The sequence below is a fragment of the Podarcis filfolensis genome, assembly GCF_964270895.1.
Source record: "Podarcis filfolensis genome assembly, chromosome: 15".
Taxonomy (NCBI): Eukaryota; Metazoa; Chordata; class Lepidosauria; order Squamata; family Lacertidae; genus Podarcis; species Podarcis filfolensis.
Genome location: NC_139618.1, coordinates 7,168,850 through 7,181,315, shown reverse-complemented (window position 1 = coordinate 7,181,315; position 12,466 = coordinate 7,168,850). Strand labels below are relative to the sequence as shown.

At 45.3% G+C, this 12,466-nt stretch overlaps 1 protein-coding gene across 4 annotated transcripts in view; it reads left to right on the top strand.

Annotated features, from left to right (window-relative positions):
• Positions 1–12,466, top strand: part of HNF1B (HNF1 homeobox B) — a 60,203-nt gene that overhangs the window by 41,952 nt on the left and 5,785 nt on the right. For 2 of the 4 annotated variants that reach the window (XM_083587722.1, XM_083587724.1), the window contains exons 5-7: positions 4,923–5,092; positions 10,036–10,168; positions 11,297–11,482. In XM_083587722.1, the coding sequence (XP_083443848.1) occupies positions 4,923–5,092; positions 10,036–10,168; positions 11,297–11,482 (489 nt within the window). Of the gene's footprint in view, positions 1–4,922; positions 5,093–10,035; positions 10,169–11,296; positions 11,499–12,466 lie in introns of all 4 variants that reach the window. The other 2 variants (XM_083587725.1, XM_083587723.1) reach the window with 1 other exon arrangement.

The following is a 12,466-nucleotide window of genomic DNA, read 5'->3' as shown; positions in this document are numbered from 1 at the left end:
AACAAATGTCATTGGGTTTTCTCCAGATTGGCATTTGCTCTGATTTAGGTCCTAAAGAGCTGGTTTTCTAGGGGAAAGCAGCAAGTCAAAGGCTTAACCACTTAAGACTCATGCCTAGAAAGCACAAGACAAGTGGGAAACTGTGGTATATGAACTATTATTAATGATAATAGCAATAGGCAGGTAAGAAGTGTTGTTGTTTGTTTCCTTGTTTTGGTATGTTATGCTGCTGTACCACCAAAGCACATCCCCCCCAAAACGACTTGCCAACCAATTAAAAACCACACATGACAATAAAATTCATGTCAGTTTTGCCATACACTGCAACTGCATTTTCACAGAATCCTAGAAATGTAGAGTTGGAAGGGACCATGAGGGTCATCTAGTCCAACCCCATATGCCTCCAAGAGCAAGGTTGCTGAACTACATAGGCCTTTGGTCTGACCTAGCAGGGCTCTCCTGATGTTCTTGCCATCGCCGCAGGCAGGGTCAGCTTGAAGTACCCGTATTTTTCGCTCTATAACATGCACCAGACCATAACACGCACGTAGTTTTTAGAGGAGGAAAACAAGAAAAAAAAATATTCTAAACGAAACAGTGGATGTATGATTTTTGTGGTTCATGCTGTGGCCACAGACATGTGATCTGACAGTGAGTTTGGAGTAGCCCAATGCAAAAATCCTGAGGATCCATGTGGATCCATGCTTTGTAAACACGTTTTAAGTGGGGAGGGAAGGAAAAGCACTCAAGGGACAAGGAGCACGCATGGGGTGTGTGGAGAAGGATGCTGCTAATAATGCTATTTAGCGAGCTGAGTGGGGAGGAGAGAGGGACAGAGAGCCTGCTTGCTTTAAAGGAGCCAACCGGACAGGAGCCGCTTACACTCGTGTAAGCGGCTCCTCTCCTCTCCTCTCCTCTCCCACTTTGCTCCTTTAAAGCAAGCAGGCTCTCTGTCCCTCTCTCCTCCCCACTCAGCGACTCTTCTCCCGCTTTTCTGTTTCAAAGCGAGCCATGGAGGAGGGAAGGAAGGGGAACCATGGATCCTCTGCTCACGACTGCAGCAGATCCCCCCGCCACCCGTAGGCATTCCCTCCATAACATGCACAGACATTTCCCCTTACTTTCTAGGAGGAAAAAAGTGAGTGTTATGGTGCAAAAAATACGGTATTTCTCTTCCTGAGGTGAAATACAAGATGGCACCATTGCAGAAGCTGGGTGGACTGGGAGTTGAGCCTCGCTTCAGCCCTAGTTCCAGGCAATGGGAGAGTGTTCCCCACTGCTCCTTAGGAGAGCAGGCTAGTTATGGCGGTGCAGGGACAGACCACATGGCGTGCACACACTCAGCCTTGTCCTCCAGCAGAAGGGTACAGCCAGGGGGTTGCTAATGCCGTCTCCTAGCATCTTCTGCTTGAAGCAGTTCTCCTCACTGCCCAATGATAGGGGAGGACCAGAGAACATGATCAGAAAAAGCATATTTGTACTTGGTTTCTGCAGTGCTTAAAAAGAAATCCATTCTGCAGGAAGACCCTGTATAAACTGTAACCACCGGTCTGTAACTAGAAATTTTAGGATTTGGGGGCCCAAAAAGTGTGTGGGGAAGTGGAAGAGAATCAGCAAAAGAATTTCCAGAACTCCAAATATACAGGCACCTTAATATGCTTGGCATTATTTAATTGTATTATGTATTAATGCAATAAAATACATAGAATGTCCCATAAAGCTTTGATTATCTCTTAACGGGATTTTTCACCTTGGAGTTAACTTTCCTAAGCAGAAACTGATTCTCCTTTTAAAATTGCAAAATCCATGCGGATTGTGGAGGGGAGGAGGTAATGAAGGAATCGGTGTTATTTACGTTTCAATTAAGAAAAAACAAACCCCTGTCCCTCAAACTCAGCTCTCTTTGTTCTAATTATCTTCCCTCCCATTGTTCAAACAATGTTTCAGGCTTTCTGATCTGGCCCGAGCCTGGGCACCCTTTGCATGAGGTTAGGAATACAGTCGAAGAATGCGGGTGTACAGCGCTTCAGGTTGAGCAATGTTTACCCTGTTCATGTCTGGGGCATCCACTTGCGCTGGCAAAGGTCCATTTGTCAAAAGAGCATTCTTCCATTATCAGGGATGGGGAAAATATAGGGTGCCAAACACATCTCGAGAAAAAGGCCTCTCAAACACTTTCTGCATCTGTGGCATGGGGTCTGTATGGGTCGCAACATCCACACGCCATACATTTAAAGCAGATTCCTTCTGCCGAAGAATTCTGGGAACCGTAGATTGCCTTTCACGGTTCCCAGCACCCTCGGCAAACTACAGTTCCCAGGATTCTTTGTGGGCAGAGAACATGTGCTTTAAATGTATGGTGGGTAGATATATTCTGGGTTGAGGTCAACTCAATGGAGTTGCACGGCTTGACTGGGTCAGTGTATATATCCAGATAGCAGATACATCCACATGGTTTTCTCTGCAAAATTGCATCAAATATCCATCTAATTCAGAATCCTGTTTCCTGCATTGGTCAACTGGCTACTGGGTTTCAGTGAAGTAATCTGTTGGCTCAGGAGTCAACAACCCTCTAGAATGTTGCTGGACCACAACTCACATCATCTTCAGCCTGCACGGTCCATGGTCTGTGATGATGGGTGGGGTGTTCCAATAACCTCTGAAAGGCACCATGTTGGGTACCCCTGCTTTAGCTTATGCTGCCTATTCAGAAGTAGACCTCAGGGCAGTGGTGGGGCTGAGTTCGAGTCTCATCTGGAGTGCAAATCTTGGGAAGGGACCTTGGACTGGTCATGTCTCACATGCAGAAGTTCCCAGGCTGAAGCCCTGGTGGCCTCACCAATTAAAAGAATAAGCTGGCAGGTAATGAGAAAGACTTGCATGAGAGCTGCTGCTGCTGCCAGTCAGAGTCAACAGTACTGAGCTAGATGGACAAAGGGCTCTTCCAGACGGAACTTTTATTGTGGGATCGGGTGCTGCTTACGCCACAAGCTTTTTGCAGCATGCACACCCACGTTTGTGTTTGCATTTATTCCGTGCTTTTCCCCACTAGAAAAATAGGTGCCGGTACTCACCATGAAGTAACAAAAAAAGAGAGAGGTGCCAGTACTGGGTACCCTTGAGTCCCCCTTAAAAATATTTATTGCTTTTATACACCACCTTTTCTTCAAAGGAGTTCAAGGTGGTGTACATGACTCTCTTCCTCCTATTTCATCCTCACAACCCTGTGAGGCAGGTTAGGCTGAGAGATGGGCTGCTGGCCTGATCCAGTTGGCTCTTATTTTTTTATGCTAGGATTTGAACCCGAGACCTTCTGCAGGCAAAGCATGGGTTCTGCCACTGATTCCTCCTTTACCAGGTCCACTGTGGTCACTTTAGCTGCCCAGGTGCTGCCTGGGCTTTATCTTCCTCCAGCGGCTGGCCTTCCAACAATGCTTTTGGTTTGTGGCGCATGACGGTGCATAACAAATTACCTCTTGAGCCCCAGGACTGATAAAAGGGATTTTGTTTCCCAGCTGGCTTCCTCAGTTAATTATTTCTGATCTGCTCTGTGTGCCTTCCAGTGTATCCCATGGCTGAAGGTTTTGAACATTGTATATATAAAAAACTTAAACACGCCGACGGTGAATCATTTCATACCTTCCAACTGCTCCTTGTTTAACAAGACGAGCTGTCTGTTTTTCTCACAGCTGCTGGTGTGTATTGTTGGACACACATCTGGTATATGGGAAGGATGTACAGTGGTACCTCGGAAGCCGAACGGAATCCGTTCTGGAAGACCGTTTGACTTCCAAAATGTTTGGAAACCAAGGCGCGGCTTCCGATTGGCTGCAGGAAGCTGTGTTGGACATTCAGGCTCCAAAGAACATTCGCAAACCGGAACACTCACTTCCAGGTCTGCAGCATTTGGGAGCCAAAATGTTCAACTCGCAAGGCGTTCGACTTCCGAGATAAGACTGTATAGGGAAGGATCACAGCTCAGTGGCAGAGCATCTGCTTGGCATGCAGAAGGTCCCAGGTTCATCCCCTGGCATCTCCAGGTAGGGCTGGGAGAGACCCATACCTGAAACCCTGGAGAGTCTCTGCCAGTCAGTGTAGGACCTTACCAGCTTGGATGCAGGACATCTCAATGACTGCCTGATTCCTTATATGTCCAGTCACTTGATTCGGGGGGGGGGGAGTCTCTGTTGGTGGTCCTCCATACATTCAGTGTTGTGGGCCCAGGCCTGTGCAGCTCCCTCCCTCTGACTTGAGATGAGACAGGAGCCCTCCTTGCTGAACTGCACGTGAATGACAAAAGGGGTGTTCACACATTACATCCAACAAATGTACAACCTGCTTGCCTGTGTGATACAGATAGTGGAGCTGTACAATAATTTGCATGTCCTGTTAAAACAGTGTACAGTCTTTGCACGCATGTACACAACAGGTGAGCTGTACAAGTGAACACGCATACACTTTCACACCAAAACGTGTACTTGTGCAGAGACAACCTATGCCTGCGTCCTGTCAAAATGTGTGAACAGCTCTTTTGTGGACACAAAACGGCTGAGCTGTACACTTGTATAGTTATTAACGTGTCATGTTCAACATGCACACAGACTCCGTGTACACAAAATCTCAGCTGTAGAAAGCAACACACCTGCACACTTTCACCCACACACTTGCACAGCTTGTATCTGTGCCCAGTGTAATCTCTGAACAATCCTAAATACTCTCTGATTCCAGGAGGCATTTTAAGGTAGCATCCAGGTTTCTGTGTGGGTTTTATGGTGATCTTTTAAGTTGTTTTATTCCCTATATGGTTTTTTTTATTATCAAATGTACACCGCTTAGAAAGTGCTAATGGTGAAGCAGCATATAAATGCCTTTAAAACAAATAAATAACATGCCTGAAACTATTTGAATTCTCTTCTCCCCAGGAGTCCGCTACAGCCAACCAGGGAGCAATGAAGTCACTTCCTCCTCCGCCATTAGTCACCATGGCAACAGCTCCATGGTGACCACCAGCCAGGCTGCCCTACAGCAAGTGTCTCCAGCCGGTTTGGACCCAGGCCACAGCCACAGCCTGCTCCCACCGGACGGCAAAATGGTGAGCACACCTGCCCTATTGTAGCTCAGGGACTGATAAGATAAGATGGCCTAGCAAGCAAAACAAACAAAACTTTCTCTTTTTCATTTTTTTTGAAAACTCTGGGGGTTTGTGTGTGCGTGTGTGTTTTTTTGCACAAGATCTGTGTTAAAACAATGAGGCATTTGTAGGGACGGGAAGAGGGAAAGCCTGAGTACACTGAGGGAAAAGTCATCATGCTGACCTTACCTTTTCCCTGGCAACAGGTAGTGACACAGGCTTTGAAACCCGCCAATAAATGTGACACAGAGCCGTTCTCAGGGTATTGATTGAATGCCTGCTAAATTGGAACGGTGGGGTGGATCATTGTTTGCTCTTCGCTGTTGATGACATTCCATTTGATTAAAACACACACACACACACCACCTTCAATCATTCCAGCCCCACTGAAGTCATTTAGCAAACTCCCATGATCCCTTTCTCTTTTAACCCCTATGACTATCTACATTCAGGCCAACATATGTTAGCAAAAGTAATAATGGCCTGGTTCGTATGTAACAGTAAACTATGGTTTATTAAACTATGGCATGGTGTTATGTGTGAACCCAGCTAAGCAGTTGAACTATGGCTTGTTAACTATGGTTAAAGATGGATAACTAAGGTTTGCAGTTGGTTTATTAGCCTTGGTTAACATTAACCATGGCTTAACATTACAAGCAAACCTCCTTCTTAATTATGATTAAGGAACCGTCACTGTAAGTGAAGAGCGGCAAAAAATTCAAGCCACTCTCAAAGCTTGGCTGCTGTTGCTAATGCTTCTAACAAATCTGTGGCATAAAAAAACCCCCATGGTTTAAGTAATTGTCTGCCAGATGCTTCAAATCTATGGTTCATTAACTATGGTTATCATTAGGCATGGTTTAGTGTTACTTGTGAACCAGGCCACTGTTTTTTTCCAATAGAGATGGAAATAATGACAACACAATAATGGCAGGGTGAGCTCTCTATCTCAAGAAGACATTGTATAAAAAGAGAGCTCAGGGCAGACTTCTTGGCCATTGGCTGATCCCAGCTTTGTCCCTCCTTGACAAATGAAAGGCACCTGTTGGTCTTTCTCCCTCTGCCATGTTTCAGGTGGACTCTGCCTTTTTGGGGAAGGGTGTGTGTGTGTGTGTGTGTGTGTTTGTGTGTTGATTGTTTTCAAAAGCAGAGTTTGCATATTGAACCATCCCTTCATGATGTAATTAGAATCTGAAAGTGTTTTCTTAAACAAAATCCTTCAAAACTAACCTGAGATTGGGGGTATGGGTGATTTCCTAGCGATGACATGGGCACTGGCCAATCTGTGTGTGTATAGGTAGCATTTAAACTGTGCTGTATCATGTTTATGTGTTACGTGGAAACTCTTAATGCAAGGTACTGGGCCCCCTGATTAGAACTGGGACAGATTTAGGTTGTGATTGCCCTGTGAAACTAGTTAAAACACAGCATGTTTTTCAAAATCCCTTGGAGCCTTTAAGAACTACAGTGGTTCCTTGGTTTAAGAACAGCTTAGTTTATGAACAACTTGGATTAAGAATGCTGCAAACTCGGAAGTAGGTGTTTTGGTTTGTGAACTTTGCCTTGGAATAAGAACATGTTTCGCTTCCTATTGAGTGTGTTCCATTTGTAAATTGAGTCGCCCGCTGCTATGGGAAAACAAGCCTTGGTTTAAGAAAGCTTTGGTTTAAGAACGGACTTCCGGAACGGATTAAGTTCGCAAACCAAGGTACCACTGTACTTTTTATCTAAGCAGAGGTGGGGAACCTTTTTTAAACCCTCTAGTAGCCAACCGAGCAGAACCAAGGCAGGTCTAAAGAGGTGGTGCTACAAAGGTTCTCTTCTGCTAGATATAGGCAGGAGCTGAGCTTTTGTGCAGGTTGGTGGGTGTCTAGATGAAATTTAGTTATTATGCTACAGATTTACTTCTTTTCCATTTTGTAGGCTTATAGAATTATTACCATATTGATATATAAAATGGTTTTATGCTGCCTTTCATTTAGACTTGGGATTTCTGTTTTGATGTATGTTGTGAGTGCTTTCTGGTGCATGATCGTCAAATTATATTATTATACATCCTTCAAATAAATAAAATCAAATGAAATCTGTCTCCTAGCCCCATCAGGTAAAAATCAGAATCTGTATTGGAATTTGCCTAGGCATTTTGCCAATGTTTTAATTCCCGACATATGTTAGTCTGATCTCTGGGTGTGCAGTCAGTCTTTTATGACTCTGCACTCAGGGTCATAAAGCTGGAGAGTGTCTCTGCAAGTTTTCTTTGTGACCATGGGGTCGAATTCTTTCCTGGTCAGGTGACTCCCCTCCCCTGTCCTTATTAATTCATATATTTTTCTGTCCCTAATCGCTTTTTCAAGATTTGCTGATGCATTAAATGGTTTGTGTAAATGGGGTGGTTTTTTTGTATCACATGCATGCCTGACTGAGGCGACCTGGACTTGAGGAATTTCTCCTTCCTCAAGGTAAGCATACAAGGAATTGTGTCCTGAGTTGAAGGAAGTCCCCCCCCCTTCTTATAATGTATGATCAGAGAGCGCTGAAAGCCTTAGTAGATATGCCCTCTGTAAGTTGCTTTCAATCCATCAGTGTTCCTGGTGGACTGTAAGGAAGAAATGGACAAATCTATATAGTGTTTGGTTTCTTTACATCTCTGCAGCAATTTACTATTTTTTAAAAAAAAATCTTCATGAAAATTTCCAGCAATTTAGTGCAATTCCCCCCCCCCAATAAATACATATTTGTATGCAGTTTTGACTAATATAACCATTTCTGCAAGCCAGATCTCATAATCTAATGCATTTTTTCTATGTTAATTTCACTAACGCATGCATCTTTATGCACACTTTCACCTAAGTATGCATTTTTGGTTGGTTGGAGAGCTGCATCACAAAAATTCAGAGACGTGCCATTTTTGAAGGACACTTGCATTTCAATTGGGTCTGCAAAGTGCAAATTAGGTAGTTTCTCATTAAAAATGAAAACACTAGCCAGTTTACTCCCCCATTCCTTCCCTAGGTTGCCTCATAGGTTTATTAGAAGTTCCTCAAGGAGGAGGGCAAACTCCAGCCTTACTTGTTATTTATTTAATTATATTGATACCCCATCTTTCCTCCAAGGAGCTCAAGATGGAGTACAAGGTCCTCCCCATTTTTAACCTCATAACAACCCTGCTAGTCATGTTAGGTTATAATAATAATAATAATAATAATAATAATAATAATAATAATAATAATTTATTATTTGTACCCCGCCCATCTGGCTGGGTTTCCCCAGCCACTCTTGGTGGCTTCCAACAAAGACCAAAAATACACTAAAATGTCACGTATTAAAAACTTCCCTGAACAGGGCTGCCTTCAGATGTCTTCTGAATGTCAGATAGTTGTTTATCTCTTTGACATCTGATGGGAGGGCGTTCCACAGGGCAGGTGCCACTACCAAGAAGGCCCTCTGCCTGGTTCCCTATAGCTTTGCTTCTCGCAATGAGGGAACCGCCAGAAGGCCCTCGGCACTGGACCTCAGCGTCCGGGCAGAATGATGGGGGTGGAGACGGTCCTTCAGGTATACTTAACATATACTTAATAACTTCAGGTTGAGAGGCAGTAACTGTGGGTAATTTATAGTGGCAGCTGCCAAGCATGCCTCTGTGCACCGGAAAAGAGAGCCCCGGGCAGTGGCAATAGCTGCCCAAGGATGCCCCTCTTATGACACCAGGCTTGAAAGGCTGCTCACCTATCACTAGATAGGCCTATCACTTGATCTTCTGCTCAGTGTGTGGCCAGAATGAGTGTGTTAAGTGTGTTGGACGGCATGTCCTCACTGAGGTCGGCTGCCTGGCCAATGACCCCCATGAGGAGAATGCAAACTTTAGCACAGGCAATGATGCCGTTGCCATGGGGCCAGGCAAATGGACCTTCCTGCCCAAAGTGTAATGACTGCCATCTTGAAAACCGTTCGAAATATCCACAGTTCAACCTCTGAAGCGTTTTTGCCCTTTCTTAGCCCCTTGTTCCCGAGCCCCCGGTTCCTGGTATTATAACACTTATTTCCCCTCTTTGTTTGGGCAATGCCAGCTTTCAGTACCAGACGTGTGAGAATATTCTAGAAATTCACCTTGTGGGGTTATTTTCCTTGGCCTAGCTTGACTGATTCATGTCACACTGGGTGGTTTTTATAGTTGCTTTCTCTCCCTTGGCCAGGGATGCATAGTTCTCTTCTGAGACAACCTGGCCGTCCGTCCAGAAAGTCGTTTATTGACTACCGTAGCCAGGCTCACACGGCACTCTACAAATAATGTTGCCCCCCTCCCATGAAATGTGAGGCCAGTTTTTGGAAGGCCAGGTGATGACGCCTGTAGGAATGTTGAAGGACTTTTGAGATAAGAATAGCAAAATCATTTAGGACCAGGGAAGAGCATGTGTGGTGTTGTGGTAAGTGTGTTGGACTTAGGACCTGGGAGCACCGGGTTCAAATCTCCACTTGGCCATGAAGCTCCCTGAGCGACCGTTGGCCAAATGCCGTCTCTTAGCCGGACAAGGGTTGTGAGCATAAAATGAGGCTGTGGTAAACGGTGTTTTGTCCCTTGGAGAAGACGGATGTAAAAGTAATAGTAAATATATAAAAATCTCAGGTGCTACTGGGTTTCCCCCAAAGGAAAATCTGAGGCGAATTGGAAGGCCTCTGCTCAAAGTAAGTATCTCTGGGAATTCTGAGGTAAAACAACAAAAAATTTCCAAAAGGACATACAACAGTAGTAAAGGCTGCATCACAAACCTCTGTACACAATCTTACTTATTTGTAACTTTTATATCCTGACTTTCTGCCTGTATGAGATACTCAGTGGAGCTAGAGCTGTTTGGCTGACTGTCCATTCCTCAGTTTTGAATTGCTCCTTCTTCCTTTCTTGGCAGATTACGGCGCCAGGAGGTGGACTTCCCCCGGTCAGTACTCTCACGAACATCCACAGCTTTTCCCATCATAATCCACAGCAGTCCCAGAACCTCATCATGGCGCCGTTATCAGGTGTCATGGCTATCACACAAAGTAAGTGCTTTTCTGCTGGACTGGAAGACTGTATCTTTCTTTCATATTTATATGATATGCCATCAGTGTGAAGGGCATTTTAGAGGGAGCAGGAGACAGGTCTCTCCCCTGAGGATCTTACAGCCCAAAGTTCAACAATGGGAGAAGAACTGAGGAAAATGGAAACAGGTGTGAACATGGAAATAACATGTTGTTATTTCAGTTACACATACTTAAGCTTAGGTACAGTAGAATAGGTATAGCCAACATGGTACCCACCAGATGTTGTTGGACTGCAGCTCCCATCTGCCTCAGCCAGCATAGCCAATGGGAATGGATGATGGGAAATGTAGTCCATCATTCGTATGGGAAGCACCACATTAGGTGTCTGCAGCAGAGCACGTGTTGGTGAAGGGGTTGGGCCAGAGACTTCATAGAAAAAAGTGAGCTTTGAAGACTGGAAGGAAGGAAGGCGTTTTTTGGCTAGCTGTGGATTGCATTAAATGTTAGTCGTACACAGAGTAAACCCATTCATGAACATAGCTAACTTAGGTCTACTGATCTGATTGGGTTTACTCTGAGTACACCTTTATCTTTACCTTTTTTTACTCTGAGTAAAGCTTTCGAGACTTTCATTAAGAATTTCTAGAAATTTTATACAGTGGTACCTCGACTTACGTGCCCCTCTTGTTACATATCCTTCGGGATACATACGCGGCAAACCCGGAAGTATATTTCCGGGTTTCACTGCACGTGCATGCGCAGTAGTGCTCTATTGCACCGTGCGCATGTGCAGAACAGGCACCTCCGGTTGCGGAAATCTCAGGATCCAAATGGAGCTCCAGAACAGATCTTGTCCACAACCAGAGGTACCACTGTACCACCGTGTGTGAATCAAGGCAGGAAGGTAATTGGTGTATGTTAGCAATAATCTGAGGGACCTTTTCCAGCTCAAGGAAGCATTCCCTTGTAGGAATTGCGTGACAGTGGTGGTCAGAGCCAGAAGCAAAGTGGGAACAGCAGCGGATGAGACTCATATACCTTTGCACTGTGGATTACATTCCGGACATGCAGAAAACTGCAAGAGCCCAGATTCCTCACCCTGTCTAATTTGTTTCCCCTTTCCCCCTCTTCCCTTCTCTCTCCCAGGCCTAAACAGTTCCCAAGCACAGAGCATCCCCGTCATCAACAGTGTGGCCAGCAGCCTGGCAGCCCTGCAGCCCGTCCAGTTCTCCCAGCAGCTGCACAGCCCCCACCAGCAGCCCATCATGCAGCAATCACCCAACCCTATGGCACAGCAGCCCTTCATGGTGACGCAGCTGCAGAATTCACACAGTAAGGATCTTGTCAGGTATTTCCCAAGGTGAAAAGAGCGACTAATTGTGCCCACGTCTCCACCATACATTTAAAGAGGTATTATATCGCCTTCACAGCCATGGCTCCCCCCACAGGATTCTGGGAGTTCCTTGGGGAAGAGGGATTGATTGTTAAACTGCTCTGGGAGATAGCAGCTCCCTGAGGGAAAGAAGAGAGTCCCTAAGAACTCTCAGCATCCTTAGTGGACTACACTTCCCAGGATTCCTTGGGGGAAGCCATGATGCTTTAAAGTGCTACAGGAGGGCTTTAAATGTATGATGCAGATGTGGCCGAGGTGCTGTCTGTCTGTATTGTTGGGAGGAGCAGTTGCTACAGGGGCCAGAATTTTAAAATGTTGAATCTCCTTCCTGGTTGCCAGTTTCCCAGAAAAAAAACCAGAATCGGTGAATCACTGCCTTAGCGAAAGTAGGGTTTGCCTTGCTTTTTACAGAACACAGCCCTGCCTGGTCCAAGTCCAGTTTAAAATAAAGAACCCTAAGGCGGGAGAGTTGGAGGGGCCTGGACAGCAGACTGAGAAGCGAAAACAGGGAAGAAGGGGCACTGTGGTGTAGTAGTTAGACCTGGTTTCAAATCCTCATTCGGCTTCAGAGCTTACAGAGTGATGTTGGGGCCACTCAGCCTTTCTTAGCTTCAGTTCTGTCACTGGTTTGTTCCAAGGATAAGGGATGGCAGGGGCACTACGTTAGGGGCATAAGATGGAATTGATTTCTGTTCTGACCCATATTTATTGCATGCAGCACTGTATCTATTCCGCTGCGGTTCAGCTCCCCATATTACATTATTTGCCTCGCTGTCTGCTGTGGTGGAAATTTACGTAATCATTATGTAACTATTCAGTTTCCAAGCTGAAAACAACAGCAAATACCAACTGCATTCACTCGATTGGTTTCTGTTCTGGATGGGGGACCAATAAGTGTAATTTGTGCTCCCGCTTCCATTTCT